The following is a 19902-nucleotide window of genomic DNA, read 5'->3' on the forward strand; positions in this document are numbered from 1 at the left end:
CTCTCTTCACTTAAAAGTAAAGTAACTTTACTTTTGTACCATTCTTTTTTAATAACCCTGTGTAGCTCCGCTGCAGTTAATGGGTTAAACAAAAAAGAAAACAGGAATAACATATTTACAGTTGGTTTCAGGGAAATAACATAAGTACTGTAGTTACATCTTCTTGGCCCATTATGTACAGTATTACCATGCAACTTGCCCATCACCATCTGCATTCTCTTTCTTTCAAGAATTGAAGCAAAACGCCAAACAAAGTGCTGGAATGCCTCTGCATAAGCATACATTAACCCTAGAAAGCTAAGGCTTCGTCAAATTGACGAGGTCTAAATAGAAAAAGGTTTCTCCCACCTTTTCTTACGATGATATTCACAATAGCATTGTGAATGTTGCAATGCACACATTAAAAATATGTATTGATTGCATTAAATTAATGTTGAGAAAAGTTGGTGCAATTGTTTTAAGCAGCTTAGATGTTTAACAGCAATACAATAGTCTGTAAAATACATGTGATAAACATTATAGTTCAACAGTGTCTTTTCTCTCTTTTCAGATCACATTTAATGTGATAATGGAGGAAGATAGTGACCATGAGGTTGGTAGACATCCTTCACGAAGTATATCAGCTGCAGCAAGAATTAAAGATGAAAGTAGCGATAGTGATGTTTCCATTCAGCGACCCAGAAAGAGGAAAAACAATCAAGTGAGTTTCATGGTGTTAACATGTTTCCTGTCTTCATGATTTAGTGTGGTAAACATGATTAAGGTATCATGTAGGTAAGAAATTGTATTTAATATCAAGGACCACTGCATAAACACTTTCGATGTCATGGTGGTTTCACCAATTCCTTCCTCCTGTGCCAAAGTGGTTATTGGACTTTCCTGTAAAAGGCCAAACTGGCACTTCTTTTCCTGTAAAAAATAGAACAGCCATAACACTTTTATGTGTTCTCAACTCCCCACACCTTTCAGTCATGCCTTATGCACACTCGTGACCGAGGGCATGCTAGGAGCAAGCCACATGTTGCAGTCAAAATGAGCGACATGATATGATTGGTGTGCGCCAGTTTCCCTCGTTATAAACGATGTGGCAAGAGAACCTGTTAACACAAGTTAAGGCATCTAGGATGTAGATGATAATGGGTCACTGCTTTGTTTACTCCCAGTTGTCAATAGTTCTGACTTCCCCCGTCTGTTGGATGAATGCATGTGCTTCTTTGATGATACTCTTCAGTGAGGGAGCTTGCTGGGGTAAGCACAGATGTGGCATGGATGTAATGGCTGTGGTTTTGTGGTGTTGTGCAAGGCCTGATCTTGGTGATCCTTTCCTGACATCACTCAAGTGGTTTCCTATTCAATGTTGCACAGTGGTGGAATCCCTGGCTTATATCCTTTGCATTCTCCTGAACCAGTGGCGTGGGTTGATTTTTTCAAAAGTGTTATCAGTCATCAGTACGACAGTTATGCCTGCTAGACATTAACCCCCCTTCCCCTCCCACCTCGGGGGAAAAAAAACATGTATTCGATCTAGATTTTTGTTAATTTCGTTGTTTTTTTTTGCAATCCACTCAGTGATTTATCCACAGTAGAACTACCACTCATGAGAGACTTACCACGAAGATCCAATGAAAAGTGGTCAATTCTTCATCTGTCTCTTGTTTCTTTGCAATGCTCAGTGGGCCAGAGTTCTGAAAATGGGGACAACAATTTGAATTAGTGAATAGGGATACTTTATGCTGTCGGTATTTCTAATAACAGAATTTAATACATAAAAAACATAAAATGATTTATGGAACATGTGGGGGAGGGGTAAAATACTATGGGAGATACGTAGATGACAACCTTATCATAGGGAATGAAACTAAACTTGATAGCATTTTCAACCAATTAGGCAAGCATGACCCCAGAATTGGTTTTACCAGAGAAGATCTGGATATCTAAAAGATTCACTTTCTAGACCTGTGCCTTACTAAAACCGGACAACGGATTATAACCAGGGTCTTCCATAAACCGTTGGCTGCCGATCTGTACCTCCATAAGAAATCCCAACATTCAAATAGAACTAAGTTAAACGTTTTTGTAAAAGAAAATTCATTCGCGCCAAAATGCTGTGCAATGACGAAAAAGAGAGAGAAAAAGAAGAAGAATGGATAAGGAAGGTGGGTATAAAGAATGGGTATACGATCCGTGACATGGAAACAGTACCTAGGAAAGCAAAGAAGATTGTTAGGCAAGAATTATCACAAAATGGTAAGGAGGAAGATGAAGATAAAACAGAGGTAGGAAAAGATGAAAAGAACATATATTTTGTTGGGATTCTGTATTTTAAGGGTGTTTCCATGAAAATTGAAAAATCCGTAAGGGGATACGGGATAAAATGTGGTATGAGAGCACCTCGGATTATTGTAAAACACTTCACGTCTTATAAGAAAGGGAGGGGAGATAGGTGTGATAACCTTGAAGAGCAAATGGGAGTGTACAAGATAGTATGTGAATGTGAAAAGGAATACATGGGACAGACAGGGAGGAGTATGCAAATTAGGTGGAGTGAGCATGATAAAGATGTAAAAGAGGGTATATCAAGAGCATATATTAGTTAACCGGCATAAGATCACTAAAAGAGAAATCATCAGGAACATTAACAACAAATTAGATAGGAATGTATATGAGGCAGCCTACAGCCCCTGGCCAAATTATTAGACGCACCTCCAAATTTTATGCAAAATTTTAAAGATGTTATTATCTCGTCTAATTTTTTTGTTATTCTCTATTTCTTTTATTTATATTTTATTACATGAAATATTACATTGATTACATGTGAACCTTAACAAAAAACAACAATTACTTGATACATTAACAGTTACAAATATAATTTCTTACTGTGTTTCTTGAATATTAGCTATATAATATGTACATATGACTGGAAGTCAATTTTAATATTTGGTTGAGCTGCCTTTGGTCTTTATCAGTGCTTGGATTCGTCTTGGCATACTATCAATGCATGCTTGTACTGTCTCCTTCATATGAGGATGGTGATTCCACACTTGAATTATTTTTTCAATTAGGCCAATTCTCGTCGTAATTGTTTGCTTTGCCACTTCTTTTTTCCCTAGGTACCAAACATTTTCAATTCGGTTCATATCTGGAGAGTTTCCCGGCCAGGGCAAGAGAGGGACATTTTCACTCTGTAGAAACTGTTTTATTGATTTTGTGAAATGTGGAAATTTTTCAGATAACTAATGGTGAATTTTGTATAATTTTCCCCTTTAAAACTATTATTTAAAAAAAGAATTGTGGTGCGTCTAATAATATGGCCAGGGGCTGTATACCCCGTGAGGCACCTAAAAGTACCACCTAAAATAGCGAAGAAACCAGAAACAGTAGCGATGTGATGTTTGTGGGAAACAATAATATCAAATGGGGCTCGTAAATCGGAGGTATGGGGTGGGTCGAAAAATATCGACAAATGGGGCATCTGGAGCAAAGTCATATTTTTTTAAATGGAACGATATACAATAACATGCATAATATAAAAGAGCACACGCAGAGAAACACAACGCCGTTGGTCTCATGCATCTACTGCATATAGGAACGAAGATATGGCCATGTGAAAATATGTAAACAAACTAACAAGTGGCCCACTTGACCGTCAGTATCACGGCATGTAAGACTTCTCAGGTGCCTGACAGAACTGCCTTTACGCAGAGCAAGTTTTGATAGCAGGTCCACGAGATCGTGTTAGTTCATAACAAGCAGTCGTAGTGGTAAGAGCGAAGATTATGGTGTTCACAAACATAGAAAAAGCGGACAAGGATCCTGATTTATGGGGAATGCCAAAAGAAAGCCTCAGAAGCCTACCTTGTGTACGCAGAGAGATATCCGGACAGACGACAGCCATCTCGACGTCTGTTTGGTAAGTTATTTATTAAATTAAGAGACACCGGAAGTGTAACACCACGAGCACGTGTGCGGAACAAGCCAACTACAGGTGAGGCAGGTGCAACAAATGTTCTCGCCACTGTTGCTGTGAATCCGCACGTTAGCTCCCGTGAAATTGCCAGGGATGCTGGGATGAGTCAGCGAAGTGTATTGCGCATTCTGCGCACACACACAAGTTTCACCCATATCATATCTCCCTCCATCAGGAACTTCACGGGAATGATTTTGTGGACCGTGTTCGGTTTTGCACATGGATGTTACAACACGACACACTCGATTTGTCACGTATCCTCTTCACTGACGAGGCAACTTTTACCAATCATGGAAATGTCAACCTAAGGAACATGCACTATTGGTCGGTGACAAATCCACATTGGCTTCGCCAAGTGGAATGCCAGCGCCCATGGAGTGTGAACGTGTGGTGTGATATAGTGGGTGAACATCTCATTGGCCCTTTTTTGATACAAGGGACACTGAATGCTGACCGATACATACAGTTTTTACAACATGAACTGCCTGTACTATTGGAGGACATACCACTTCAGACAAGGAGGGAAATGTGGTACCAACATGACGGGTGCCCAGCTCACAGTGCAAGACGCGCTACAGCATGTGTGGAAAATACATTTCCAAATCGTTGGATTGGACGTGGAGGGCCTGTCAAATGGCCGGCTCGTTCCCCAGATTTGACACCGTTAGACTTTTTCCTGTGGGGAAAGCTGAAGGACATTGTCTACCGGGATGTGCCAACAACTCCAGAGGATATGCAACACCGCATTACTGCGGCCTGTAGGAACATTCCCTACGAGATGCTACATTCTGTGCAACGATCTTTGCGTGGGCGCCTCGTTGCCTGTATCGCAGCTGACGGCCACCACTTTGAACACACACTTTGACAGGTTTTCGCTTCTTACGCAGTGGTTCTTCGACATACTGTCATGGTCATTTTCATTATGCTGTAACACTGTCAAATACATGGTGCTGACGATGTCTACTGTATTTTTTCTTCCTTTAACACGTTCTGTCTTCATCTTGTCCAATGGCTTCCAACATCTCATACTTGTACATGCCCTGGTACTGACGGTCAAGTGGGCCACTTGTTAGTTTGTTTACATATTTTCACATGGCCATATCTTCGTTCCTATGTGCAGTAGATGCATGAGACCAACGGCGTTGTGTTTCTCTGCGTGTGCTCTTTTATATTATGCATGTTATTGTATATCGTTCCATTTAAAAAAATATGACTTTGCTCCAGATGCCCCATTTGTCGATATTTTTCGACCCACCCCATACCTCCGATTTACGAGCCCCATTTGATATTATTGTTTCCCACAAACCTCACATCGCTACTGTTTCTGGTTTCTTCGCTATTTCAGGTGGTACTTTTAGGTGCCTCACGCAGTATATGCACAAATAATTGGAATAAACTCAATAGGGATGACGGAAACTTGGAAGATGGCTGGATTAACTTTTTTACAAAATGGGATAAAGCCACCGGGAATAGAGCCGAGATAGGCTTCCATGTTACCCCCGAGGTTAGGAAAGCCACCGAGGTGGAAGTATAATTCACCTTGGACTGGTGACTCACGAGTCCCAGTTGGGGAAAGGCCGGAGAGGAGGAGTTTTCCTTCTCCAACCACGAGCTGACACCATACATTCGCCTACCCTCAGCACCGATCGGCAGTTTGCCTTCAGCAACTTTGAACGTTTTTTTTGTTTTAATAGAGCATTGCGCGGTTTTAAGTATGTATATTGTACAACATTCTTTTATTAAGTGTTCTTTCCTATACCTTTTGACCTAAATCCTCAACCAACACTTTCTCAACGAGGCACCATGTCAGGTGTCTGAAAACATCGCATCAACCTGAAGAAGGAGATAGTACAGGGTATTTCTTTCCCCTTTGTGCGCCTGACGGCGGCACGCTTGTCAGCCGCCTGGATGCCAACTCCCGTCTAATCGCGTGCGATATCTCCAGTATGGAAGCCGCTAGCTTCGAAATGACTTCCAGTTCTCAGAATTATAGTTACAATTACATTCAAAATAAGCACGTTAATTGTCACGGGGATGTTGGAAATGTTGTCCTCGTGCATCCACTCGTTTTTGTCATGTTTTTAGGAAATTTCGCGTAGCTTTGGTAACAAGACATGCTAAAAGGGCATTAAGTTTCCTAACAGCTCGTGGCGCCAGAGTGCCAACTGAAGCACATGGCTTTGAGCATAACTTGTGGATTTATTTCTTAACTCCATTTCATTTCAGTAACTTCGCGATCTCAGTTCAATGGTATTTTTAAAGTGGTTACGTGTTACCAGTGTTCTTGCAATTTTCTATTGTTTTATACAGTGTTTATTAAGCGTAAAGTGTTCCAAGTGTTATTTGTGTTTTTCTACAGTTTTAATAATGCCACATACACACACATTACAACAAAACGTAGGGCTTCCCCGATGGCGCAGTGGTACCATTGTCGCCTTGTAATCAAGGGGACCTGGGCTCGATTCCCGGTGGAGGCGCATAGTGGTTTGGTTCCCACTTTAAGCTATAGGTTTAGTCCCGATTAGCCTTAATGTGCATAAAGTGGACTTAAAACATCAACTCAATCAATCAATACAACAAAACATTTTTACGTACGATTCGTATCTGAATTACAAATTGAGGACTAAAAGTGGTTAACATTGTAAGTGCCAAAAGCGAAAGTGTTGGGAAATCGCATCGTTCTGCACATCAGCCCATAAGAACGTTCACACTAGTGACCTCTTTACACTCCCTTTGAACTACTTAGAGGGCTACCAGCCACTTTTCACGTTTACCGCATTATAATGCATGGCACATTTTACAGTTTAACGTGAAAAACGGTGTTTGAATTATTCTGGGACTTACACTTTTTACCAATGTTAGTCTTCAATTCTTGAAGGGATGTTCGTAAACGATTTTCAACAAAATTCCCAGGTGTGCCTATTCCACACAGAAATACCGTGAGAAAATTTGTGAAGATATTGAGAACGAGAGTCTGTTAAATTTCTGTAAATGAATTATGGGGAATGTTAGTGTTGGGGTAATTGATCCACGTTTAATATTCTTCTCTAACGAAGCAAGATTCCATTTACAGGGAACAATGGAACCTTACTTCCGTTGTTGAAATCATTTTGAATAAGAATATCTAGCCTTTTTTTCTAAATTTAATTTTATTTGAAAAACTATTCTTTTGGGACCTATCATCTGCTGTTGAACTCATTTTGAAAAAAAGGATATCTAGTCATTTCTAAATTTAATTTTCTGTGAAAAAACTCACTATCCTGCAATATTTTTATCACATTTTGATCACACGCTGTGACTTTATCTCTCCTTTCCCAGCAACAATGGGCCCTTTTGTTCATTGTTGGACTCATTATGAAAAGGGATATCTAGCCTTTTCCAAATTTAATTTTCTTTTCAAATAACCCACTATCCTACAGTACTTTTGTCAAATTTTGATCTCATGAAATGTCATCCTTCATCTGTCCTTTTTCATCAATGAGAGAGAGCTTTTGTTCCATTGTTGGTACTTTCTAAGTTTCAGATTTGCAGCCTTGCTTAAATTTAACTTTTTTTAACAATCTCGCATTTCTGCAATGTTTCTCTCACATTTTTATCGCATGTTGTGCCATTTCCCAGTTTCCCGCCAAATTTAGCTAAATCAACCGATTCAGTGTGCATGGCTACATGGGCATAAGTGTTTCGCGCTCATCTCATGACTTGAACCCACGACATCTCAATCTCTAAACTAACGTGGCATGAGATTGGTCAAACAACATTTCAAAGGTTATACAGGGTCTTCCTTTCCCCTTCGTGCACCTGATGGCGGCACGCTTGGCTGCCGCCCGGATGCCAACTCCCGCCAAATTGCGTGTGGTATCTCCGGTATGGAAGCCGCTAGCTTCGGAATGACTTCAAGTTCTCAGAATTATAGTTACAATTACATTCAAAATAAGCACGTTAATTGTCACGGGGATGTTGAAATGTTGTCCTCATGCATCCACTCGTTTCTGGCACGGTTTTAGGAAGTTTGTGGGCTGATACCGGAGATCTGTTTTAAATCTTATGCAATAATAGGCTAACGATTTACCATAAAATGCCTTTTCTTGTTCCTTGGCAAGATAATGTAGGCGTTATGTTTAAAAACAGTCTTGTGACATTTCTGAGTGGTATTCATTGATTGAGTTGGTGTTTTAAGTACACTTTATGCACAGTAAGGCTAATCGGGACTGGACCCAAACAGCTGTGCCTCCACCGTGTATGGAATCCCTTGATCACAAGGCGACGATGTTACCACTACACCATCGGGGTGGCACAAAAGTTGTAAAGGAAGAGAATTCATTGGCATCCCGTGAAATTATTTGTGCCTTATTAAATCAATATTGATACAGCCTGCAAAAAAATTGGATCCAAAAATTTTCTTGCTCGTTTTGCTTCGCTCACAATATATCATTATTCTCTGTAATGCATTGTAAATAACCAGAACCACTATGTGCCTGAGTGAGTGGTATTCATGTTTCACAGGTATAGTGTTCTTTTGGGGCTGTTTTAGTCACAAGTGCTTCTTTCGAAGATGACAGCTTTTTCAGTGCCTGATCCATGAAAATGATGAAAAATGTTTAGCACGTTTAGTTTGATTTGATTTCATTTATTTTACTTTGCTTTTTGTGCCTCTTTTGGATAATTTGCGAAGATTGAGATGAGTGATATGATTAAATTGATGAATGAACACTCACAAACATCCATGCCCAGGCCAGGAATCGAACCCTGGACCCCTGGCATCGTAAGGCGATGTGCAGAACAATTAGTACCTATTGTGTATGTTGTTCTTATTTGCCTGCTTATTTTGGGAGGTTTTAGTGTCTATCAATTCTCATCCTGTTTATAAGCCCTTATTTAATCTCCCTTAGATTTGTAATAGTGATGACCATGGATGGTGTAAATAATATAGGGCACTGAAAAGTCTCATATAAAAATTATGTAAGATATTGAAAACCGTTAGTAATTAAACTTGCGAGAATTCTTTCAGTCTATAATGATGAAATCACAGAGACTTTATTTCTGCACTTTGGGCACTTGACGGCAGCCTGCTTCGCAGCCGCCCAGACGGCTACTCCCGTCAAATCGTGTGTGATATCTCCGCTATGGAAGCCGTTCGAAATGACTTGAAGTTCTCAGAATTACAGTTACAAATACAATCAAAATAACCATGTACCTTGTCACAGGGGATGTTGGAAATGTTGTCCTCGTGCATCTACACGATTTTGGCATGTTTCTCGGAAATATCCATTTACATACAACAGTTCATCTTCTGAAATTGCTACAGTTTCTCTCCTGATATTCTCCTTCAGTTCTTCTAATGTGTGAACGTTTGTTGCATAGACTTTATTTCACAATTTCTCCCATAGGTAAACACTTTACTAACGCTAACCGATAAGTCAGGGTGACAAAAGAGGAAATGTTCGAAGTGTCCACCATTTTCTTGGATACATAAGTTGGTTTGCTTGATCATGTTCTCAGATACCTTCCTGAGTGTTGAAGCACTGATATTATCAATTTCCTGTGTAATGTTTCGTTTCAGCTCCTCCAATGTTCTGGGTCTCGTTTAGTATACTTTCCCCTTTAAGTAACCCCACAGAAAAAATCTGCAGATGTTAAATTGGGCGAACGACTGGGCCATAAATCCTTGGATATTAGACGATCACCAAAAAATTATCTCAGCATAGGAAGAGATTCATTAGATGTATAGCAAGTTGCTCCATCTTGTTGTAGCCAAGCATCACGTTTGTCTTCTTCCAGGAGAGCAACGAATTGCATTATGAGATCCCCGTACACAGCGGTATCCACTGTTGTCTCAAAGAATAACGGTCCCACAATACGACGTCGTGATATTCCACACCATACACCGATTTTCGGAGAGTGCAAGGGTAGTTCATGCAACTGATGTGGGTTTTCTGTCGTCCAATGCATGGAATTTAGGCTGTTGACATACCCATCCAATTGACACCATTTTGTCGAATGAATGATTGAAACCAATGACAGTAACGCAACCGTGCCTTAACATCCACCGCTTTCAATTCATGAACAACACGAACTCTATATGGGCAAAATTTCAATTTCCGTATAGCCTTGTGAGCAGTTGACTTGCGTAAGTCCAATTCTGAGGCGAGCTTCCGAACAGACTTTTGTGGTGACGTCACCATTCTTTGTTTAACACACTGCAGAAAATCAGCTCCTAACACAGAAGGTCACCCTGAAAGTTGCCTGTCATGTACTGACCCAGTTTCGCGAATCCTTTGCACAAGATGAAAAATTGACGACTTATCTGAAGAGGTAGTAGTCAGAAACTTGGCACTAAATGCTTCTCTTACGCCAGAATATGACGATGTTCGGATATATTCTTCAACAATAAACACTTTCTTGTGTAGAATATGGCATTTTCAAAACACACACACGATGTCAGCATAAGTAGACACAATCTGGAATGCCGTTCGCTGCAAACAGCAACCACCTAAGGCACAGAAAACATAACAATTGATACACGTTTTTCTGTACCCACATTTCAGGGTTGCAAGGTGTATGTAATTTATTACATATGTTCGAGAATAACCAACTTTCTCCTTTGTCGTTAAAAGTGCCTTAGTGTGATAGCCTGAGGTGAAACATGTCTGTTAGTGACACGTGACAGCAACAGTGTTGCCAGTGTCCCTCGTAATATTGTGAAAACATCGATTTTTGGAACAGCCCATTTATTCCCTTGTGCAATGTTTTTGAAACTTTGCCAAAGTTCTTTTTCTCTGAAATTCAATAAATGGCCATCCAAATTGTTCGTTGGTATTGTGAAATGTTGCAATAATTTACCTCAGTGAGTTCTGTGCATCAATACACACGATTTGCAAAAAAAAAAAAATTCCGCCTTTGGCAACACTTTGCTTATTTGTTATTAAAACATGCATGTTCTTACATATGTTTGTCTCTCTAAATTTTCCCATTATACAGGGCATTCTCTTGGCAGAAAGCGTTTCTTCTCATTCCGGTTCGCTATTCCGTTATACGGTCGTAAACACTGGGTTGCGTGACTTTTCAGACACACTGTATATATATATTTAAAGTGCACTGTATTCAGATACTGACCAAGATAAACCTTCACTTTCACTGTTAGTAGTGGATAGATTTTCATTTGTCAGGCAGAAAGCTGGGGTTCATCTGACACTCAGTGGTGTCGAGCAAGCGAGTGATGTCTTTTAAGAGCGTACATGATTTCTTAGCAGACAAAAGCTGAAGACTTCTTATTAGTGGATCAGTTGAGATAAGCAGATCATGCATAAGATCTTCGTTAATAGAAATTAGGGAGCTCTCACGGGAAAGTCACTTTTTTAATGTTCTTGGGATTCTTCCTTCTTGAGCCTCATCCCAGTGCTGCCAACTGGAAGAACAGCTTCTGCTATAGCATCCGGACTGTGAAAGACGATCTTGTGTACGCCAAAGTGCATATAATACCAGGCACATTCTACTACTAGAAGTTTCGCAGTTTCCAACGCATATTCACGAAAACTGTGAACGTTAGTACGGTGACTTGACAATTGTGTTTTCAAAATAGCTGCATCGTTTGATTAACACCTCATTGATGCCGGTGATTTTGACTGGCTTTTTTGAGATTCTGAAAGAATTGATGTGTTGTCTTTCCCTTATGAGAGGTTTACCATCTTGTTTAGGCTTCTCAATGAGATGCCCATGAAGCTTTTGAATCTCTCCTGGTTGTTCAGTTTATGGATTTTTGTTGTTGCTTTGTCTTCTCCACAAGCCTCCTCCCTCTTAAATTCGATTCAATATGACATGTGAAGGAAGAACTCAAGAATCAAATCATGTGCATGTAGGATTGACAGTCAGAACTGAGTATTTGTCACTCTTTGAGTGATCTTGTCAAAATTGTTTTCATTTCTGTCGGCCAAGTGCCACAAATGCAACACACCTGAGCAGATGATGTACCGCTCAATTTGTTGCAAACTAATATGTGAAAAACTGCCAGATCTTCCCGAATGCCAGTTGAGAAGTATGTAGGACTGAGATGCTGTATCTGGTCTCCAGTGCATTGATTCTGCTCGGATTACGTTAAATACTGCATTCTAATGCAGTTCTGTTTCAACGCAGAGTTATTTGTCATTGTGAAGTCGTATGCAACTGCCATTCTTTTTACATTTCGTAAGTGCGAATAGGCACGAGTTGGCAACCAGTTTTCTCCTTGTTGCATTTATAAGACTCTTTGAATCATTCGGCATAAACATCTTCATCCCACAAATTTTGAAAGTCAAAGGGAAGAAACATACATCATTGCAACTCTGCTGAAAACTACAGCGTCTGAATCTGCTTGGATAACAATTCACACAATTCATTAAATCAATTCAAACTCTACCCACAGGAAGTGCATACCTTGACGATATGTAGAATATGTACAACAGAAGCCCACACAGATAATGTTATGATAATTCAGTACCAGTCTTAATGGGTGAAACTGTGTGCGAGATGTCTTTGAAATGGCATTTGGCAAGTGGTTTTGCCCACCTTAAATTCTCATTTACGTTAACATCTGGATGGAACTATTTGCATTTTGAGGCAGCCCCATCATTGCTCTACAGGGAACTAATGGTTTAGAGGCTCTGCTCTAAATATATAAAGGACTCTTTTAACTGCTCAATTTCTTTAATTTTAATTCAATTTACCTTTTCATGTCTTTAATTTTATTTACATTTGTACATACTTTTTACTTCCACATGCACTGAATCTCTTAGCAATTAGGCACTTGTCATGTACATAGTTGATATCAGGATCATGAGCAACTCTCTAGCCTTCTTCAACCCAAAGGTTTATGGCTGGAGCAACACAAGATTTCCATCTGTCCCTATCCTAGGCAAGATCAACTCAATCTTTTCACTCCTTACCAAATTCCTACAGGTGTCTTACCATCAGGTTTCCCAACAAGAATCTTCTAAACTCTTCTTTCCTCTCCCAATTGGTGCCACATGGCCTGCCCACTTAAGTCTTCTTGATTTAATAATTATATAATATCTGGACATGAATACAAATTATGCAGTTCCAAATTGTAACCTACTCCACTCACCACCTGATCCCTTTTGGTCAAAATATTTTTCTAAGGGTTTTAGTTTCAAATAGTCTTAATTTATGTTCCTCTTTTAAGGTAAGGGATCAGGGACCAAAATTACTGTTTTGTATATTTTAACTTTTAGTTTTTTTTAGATATTATACGAGAAGATGAAAGTTTATGAAGAGAAAGTAACATGCATTTCGCGAATGAAGGCTGCTTTTTATTTCCTCTTTAATATAATTTTCACTTGTTAATATTACTCCTAAGTACTTGAATTTGGAAACTGATTCAAATGAGTTGTTATCAGTAATTAAATTGTGAGGGAAACTTCGGCAATGTAATTTTTTCAGGATGATTGTCTCCACAGTAGGTGGCAGACAACCGAATCAATATTTAAAGAAGCAATGATAACAATAATCCTCCAATACACTAGAATCATTCTCACCTCACCATGATCACTCTCACCTTGGTGGAGTGGTTAGCATGGCATGCTACATTGCCAGGGGTCCCGAGTTTGAATCCCAGCCTGGACATGAATGTTCATTTTCATGAGTGTCCCTTCATTGATTTCATTACATCATCACTCATTCTCATTTTTTCGCAATTAACCAAAAGTGGCAAGAAAATAGAAGTAAAATAAATTACATAAATCAAACAACTAAACCCAGATAGTGACTAGGACTTGCATACCAATAAAAGGAATTAATTTTACAATATTAACAAACCTGAATAAAAGATTTGATTGATGCAGATTAGATCCATCTATGGCTACATATTACTATGATGTTCTGTTTTGTTACTTTATACAGCTTATGTTAGTCGTGAATATAAATGTTTTATATACGAGGGCATGCTGAAAAGTAATGCCTCCTATTTTTTTTTTTGTGACTGTGTAAAGACATTTTGGATTTTGAGCAACCATGCGTTGTACTCTTCAGACTTTCCTCCTTCTCCATTCCAAGTTTCAAACTGCTATCACCAGGGGTTGCTAAACTAGAGAGAGGAAAATGGCAGCATGTCAAGAAGTTCTTTGTCACACACGTTGCGAGTTCCTCTGCAGGGGTTTTCATTGTGAACATGAACAGCCCAACATGATACAGTGTTGACGTTACACATTCATTGCCATAAAAAGCCTTCACTCTCTGATGAATATCAATTGGGGGACACATTTTCTGCAGTTAGAAACTTGGTCACCACACACAGTTTCAGGTGCACCGACATAGTATGGTTACATGCTGTCATTTTCCTCGCTCTAGTTCAGCAACCCCTGGTGATAGCAGTTTGAAACTTGGAATGGAGAAGGGGAAAAGTCTCGAAGAGTACAATACATGGTTGCTCAAAATCCAAAATGTCTTTATACCATCACAAAAAAATAGGAGGCATTACTTTTCAGCATGCCCTCGTACATATAGCTATATTATGTTTTTTTGATCATGAATGTAGATTAAGCATAAGACAGCAGACATACATTGATTGAGGACTTACATTCTAATTTCAGATAGTTCCACTTTCTGTGTTTTCTAGGGCTGAGTTGATACCACTTTGAACCGATGCCGATACTCTCACTGATTCCCATCATTACCGATGCTTTAAAACTGTAATAATTAAGTTGTTCAAAATATATTCTTTTCTGTTATGTTATCACAAAATAAGTGTGTTTTTACAAAACTGGTGCAAAATTAAAAGAAACTTGAATTTGCATAATTTCCAGGATAATTACACTTTTCGAAAGTGCCACGTGGTATTTTTGAGGACTCCGTGAAAGACCAAAATTCTGGGAAAGTGTTTGCAGGTATTGGCAAATATATTCCATCTGATACTTTCCGATACCAATACATCAGTATCGGCTCAGCCCTATTGTTTTTTGTACCCCCACCCCTTTTTTCTCTCTCTTCCCCATCAAAAGAAAATGCATAATAGCGCAGAAATTCTGTGCAAATCTACTGTCTTTTTCTTTTGTTAATGCTTCAACCCAATAAATATTGCAAAAATGGCTGTGATTTCAACTTTGCTTTTTTTTCAGCGAGTGACAAGTGGTAGCGAGGAGTCAGAGACTGAAGTCAGTGAAAATGAAGAGTCAATAAATGAAAGTGAAGAAGATAGTGGTAATTTCTTGTTTCTTATTCTAATGCATGATGAGAATTTCTTATATTTCACTGCATGTATAAATTTTGAAATAGCTACTAGTTGACTAGTTGGGCCTGTTTTCTTTTGTTTGAGCATAATGCACAAACAGCACAATCAGAAAAGAACTAAAACTATCCAGGTCAATCCATATGAAGTGGTACAACATGGTTGCTTGACCATTTTTAAGAAAGTATATTTTTTGTGTGGTGTTAGCCTCATATGTTAACAGTTCAGAACCACTGTTATTATATTTTCACTATCACCGATTTGAAGATGGCAGGCATCTTTTTATCATGGCGCATGTCATTTCCTCCATTCGTAAGCATCAGTGGCAACTTTTTTATCTCATCTCTGGTAAGTCCTAGGACAATGAGAAAATCTGTGATGTTAAGCATATTATAGGCTACAATTATATTTGTGTATAATATCCTCAATATTATTCCATCATAATATATTTTAAGGTCAAAGTTGTGTATCCTAATTGCTCAAAATGTCATTTTTGGACTTTTTTTTTACGGGGAAGGCAGTTTGTTTAACACTTGAATTTTTTTGTGCAAATACCTGTGTACCAATAGTGTGTATCAAAATTATTTGAAGCTGGAGACTTTAATCCTTCTTTTTCTACAGGGTCAAAAACATGTACATTTTGTTTAAAAAAATCCAAGTTCAGGGTTAAATATCTCTGGTGGGCATTTGTTTAAAAATCTGAAATTTGTACACAATACGGTACTCCATGATAAGTAACTTCAGTAAAAATTTTGAGTTTGAGATTCAATTGGTTTAACAGATACAAAACTTGTGAAAAATTCAATATTTTGCATTAAATATGGTATGCCTAATTTCATTTCTTATTAACATTTTGTGTTAAAATTCTGCAAACTGTAATTTGGAATGTCAATCAACAACATTACAATCCTGAAATGGATCTGCAAGAAAGCATATATACAAAGGCATGCTGAAAAATAAAGCTTCCTATTTTTATTTTTATTTTGTTACCTTGTAAACGCATTTTGGATTTTGAGCAACTATAAATATCACTTATAAGACTTTCCTGCTTCTCAATTGAAGGTTTCAAACTTCTATCAGCAGGGGGTGCTGAACTATAGTGAGGAAAATGGCAGCATGTAACCATGCAATGTCGGTGTAACACCTCAAGTAGCATGCTGTGATCGAGTTTCTAACCTCAGAAAATGTGCTACAAATTGACATTCGTCTGAGACTGAAGGCATTTTATGGATATTAATGTGCAGACATCAACACTGTGCGATCTTGGGCTTGTCATGCTCGTAAAGAAAACCCCAGCTGAAGAAGTCTCAGAGTATGTGAGAGAATGGAGTGGAAGGCCCGTGTACTGCAACTAATGGAGGTCATCAGAATCGTGTTCAGCTGGGGTTTTTCTTTACGAGCATGAACAGCCCAGTATCGCACAGTATTGATGTCTACGCATTCATCCCCATAAAATACCTTCAGTCTCAGATGAATGTCAATTTGTACCACATTTTCTGCTGTTAAAAACTCGATCACGGCACACTACTTCAGGCGATACACCGACATTGCATGATTACATGCTGCCATTTCCCTCACTATAGTTCAGCACCCCCTGCTGATAGAAGTTTGAAACCTTCAATTGAGAAGCAGGAAAGTCTTATAAGTGCAAGGTATGGTTGCTCAAAATCCAACATCAGTTTACAAGGTAACAAAAAAAGAAAAACATAGCAAGCTTTACATTTCAGCATGCCCCTTGTATATATACTTTATTGAAGATCCATTTCAGGATTGTAATGTTGTTGATTGAGATTCCAAATTACAGTTTGCAGAATTTTAACACAAAATGTTAATAAGAAATGAAGTTAGGCATACCATATTTAATGCAAAATATTGAATTTTTCACGAGTTTTATATCTCTTAAACCAATTGAATCTCAAACTCAAAATTTTTACTGAAGTTACTCATCATGGAGTACTGTATTGTGAACAAATTCCAGATTTTTAAACAACTGCCCACCAGAGATATTTAACCCTAAACATGGATTTTTTTAACAAAATGTACGTGTTTTTGACCCTGTAGAAAAAGGATTAAAGTCTCAAGCTTCAAATAATTTTGATACACACTATGGTACACAGGTACTTGTACAAAAAAATTCAAGTGTTAAACAAACTGTCTTCCTCGTAAAAAATAAAATGTCCAAAAATGACATTTTGAGCAATTAGGATACACAATTTTGACCTTAAAATGTATTATAAAGGAATAATATTGAGGATATTAAACACAAATATAATTGTAGCCTATAATATGCTTAACATCAAGGATTTTGTCTCATTGTCCTAGGACTTACCAGAGCTGAGATAAAAAAGTTGCCGCTGATGCTTACGAATGAAGAAAATGACGCACACCATGATAAAAAGATGCCTGCCATCTTCAAATCGGTGATAGTGAAAATATAATAACAGTGGTTCTGAACTGTCAACATATGAGGCTAACACCACACAAAAAATATAATTTTTTTACAAATGGTCGAGCAACCATGTTGTACCAGTTCATATGGATTGACCCATTCCCCTGGTTTGATCTAATTTGTGCTATCCTCAGTTTGAGTTTGCAGAATACCGAAGTGCTAATCTAACCTCGGATTATACTGAAAGAATTAAATAGGTACTTACAGTGTGGAACTTCTTTGTCAAGTGATATTCAACAAAAACCTGATATTTTCTTTCTAAAGGCATTTTGAATAGCATCTCGTCACCTCGATTTTTTGAAACCTTTATACTTCTTTTAATGGAGCAACGGACACATTTAGTAATTTTTTTATTATGACCTATGATTAGGGCTCTAAGGGATCAAATATTGTAGTAAAATTAAACTATTCCAGAAGTACAAAATTCTGAAGGCTCGTAGTGTATAATAGAAGAGAATATTAAGACTGGTGTAGCAGGAATTTGTGTATATGCACATGTCATTTTTCAGTGTTTCATTAAAATAAAATTTGACATATTCTTATGGTGGTTTATGATCTATCTATAAATACCCTGTAATTTTGCAAAATTCATCCATTGTGTTGTTATTTTTATGTTTTACAAACATAGGTTCAAATGTAAAGTAAATGTCTAAACATGTAGTTTCCTTTTTGCAAAACTCATTGCATTCATCTTGTTTGATACATTATTTAAGAAGGTTAAAGAACCTTTCATGTTTGTCAAGAGACATGACACTGGTCTACAAATTTTCATGAACTTTCTGCTTATGTATATTTTTCAGTCTTATTTTCATAATTTGGACCCGCTGAACACGAATATGACATTGGTTTTGCTGTAATATCAGTTTTTCGGATAATATGAGTCGTTTATTATTTCCTATTGAAAGTGCAACGTGTAGCCTATATGTCATATGTATTATGTAGATAAACATAAAATTACAAACACAGTACAGTCAGTACCGAGTAAATTACATATATAATGAACAGTATAACAATGAAAAATAGCTAAAGAAATACAATGAAATGAACCGAATACAATAATATTACTCATCAGTCCCTTCATTTAGAACATCTTATGTGACAACATGCTCAAGATTGAATATTTGTTGTTCGTTGTCTTTTTTGGGAAACACTCCCTTCCCCTTCGTCACGAACTAATTCCCAAATGTAATTACCCATCATTATCTGCCTTCCATGAATTGAATTTCCTTTTGAAAGTGTTCGCTGTGTTCTTCGTTTATCTCTCCCAAATTCTGCCAAATACATCAAGATGCGAATGAAGCATGTGTAAATTTACAGATATTCTACAGCCCAGTGCTCTGTATCTATTATTTAGTGTTCACTTGATCGTCAAGAGCTTCACTTATGTTGTGGACCAGAAATCCCTTCACGAAGTTGTGGAAGAACTTCCAAGCTTTTCTTTCCAGCTCGGTCATATTTTGTTTAAGTTCATTACTATTTAGCATGAAACAAATCTGTGGTCCTGTAAAAATGCCACCCACAATTTTTACCTCTGATAGATTAGGATTTTTTTATGTACTGTAGAGCAGCTATCCAATGCTGTCACAAATTGTTTTGCCAACCTCCGTTTAATGTGTAGCGTTAATAGGAGAATCTTCTCTGTGGGCACTTAAGCTGCACTTATCACATTGTGTTTTCCTGGAATTAGCTCTCTTCTTTCAGGCCACACGGTTTGCTCGTACTGTCCCAGAGACAGAGAAAACAAGAATACTTTGTATACCCACTTTGTAACCCAAGAAGAAAACCAATTATTTTGAAATCACCACATAGGCTATGTTCCACTGGTGTTCATCATATTCGATTTTCTCCAACATCAACTTCACACTTGAGTAACTTTCCTTCAAGTGGATAGAGTACGCGACTGGAATTGGTTCGTACTGAAAGCCAATTGCACTAAAGAGACCACTTATATCAGGACAGTAGCACAGAAACTCTTCCACAGCAAAAAAAAAAAAACAACACGAAAACACCTGGTGTCTCTTTCTGAATTTTGTTATTCTACAGGAAGGAAGTAGCGCAAGTTTCATTCCTTCAGCCATGAAGCTAAAAGTTCAGACTTATTTTTTTGGTAAATTCAGGTCTCGAATAAGGTCATCTAGCTCTTTTTGGTTCAGTAAATGAGGTTTCTTGCTATCCTCATCATGAGTAGCATGCCTTCTTCCGCAAACGTGGTTTGGATTGGAGGCGATTGTATAGGAAGATCTTCACTGTCATGAACAGGTGCTTGGGAGG

General features: G+C 38.1%; 1 protein-coding gene across 1 annotated transcript in view; it reads left to right on the forward strand.

Annotated features, from left to right (window-relative positions):
* Window positions 1-19902, forward strand: part of LOC145985630 (uncharacterized) — a 63306-nt gene that overhangs the window by 15158 nt on the left and 28246 nt on the right. Inside the window, exons 2-3 of the mRNA XM_083119700.1 lie at window positions 551-700; window positions 15073-15154. Of these exons, the coding sequence (XP_082975826.1) occupies window positions 569-700; window positions 15073-15154 (214 nt within the window). The 5' untranslated portion in view covers window positions 551-568. The remainder of the gene's footprint in view (window positions 1-550; window positions 701-15072; window positions 15155-19902) is intronic.

Source organism: Lepisma saccharinum, chromosome 3 (genome assembly GCF_977018435.1).
Source record: "Lepisma saccharinum chromosome 3, izLepSacc3.1, whole genome shotgun sequence".
Taxonomy (NCBI): Eukaryota; Metazoa; Arthropoda; class Insecta; order Zygentoma; family Lepismatidae; genus Lepisma; species Lepisma saccharinum.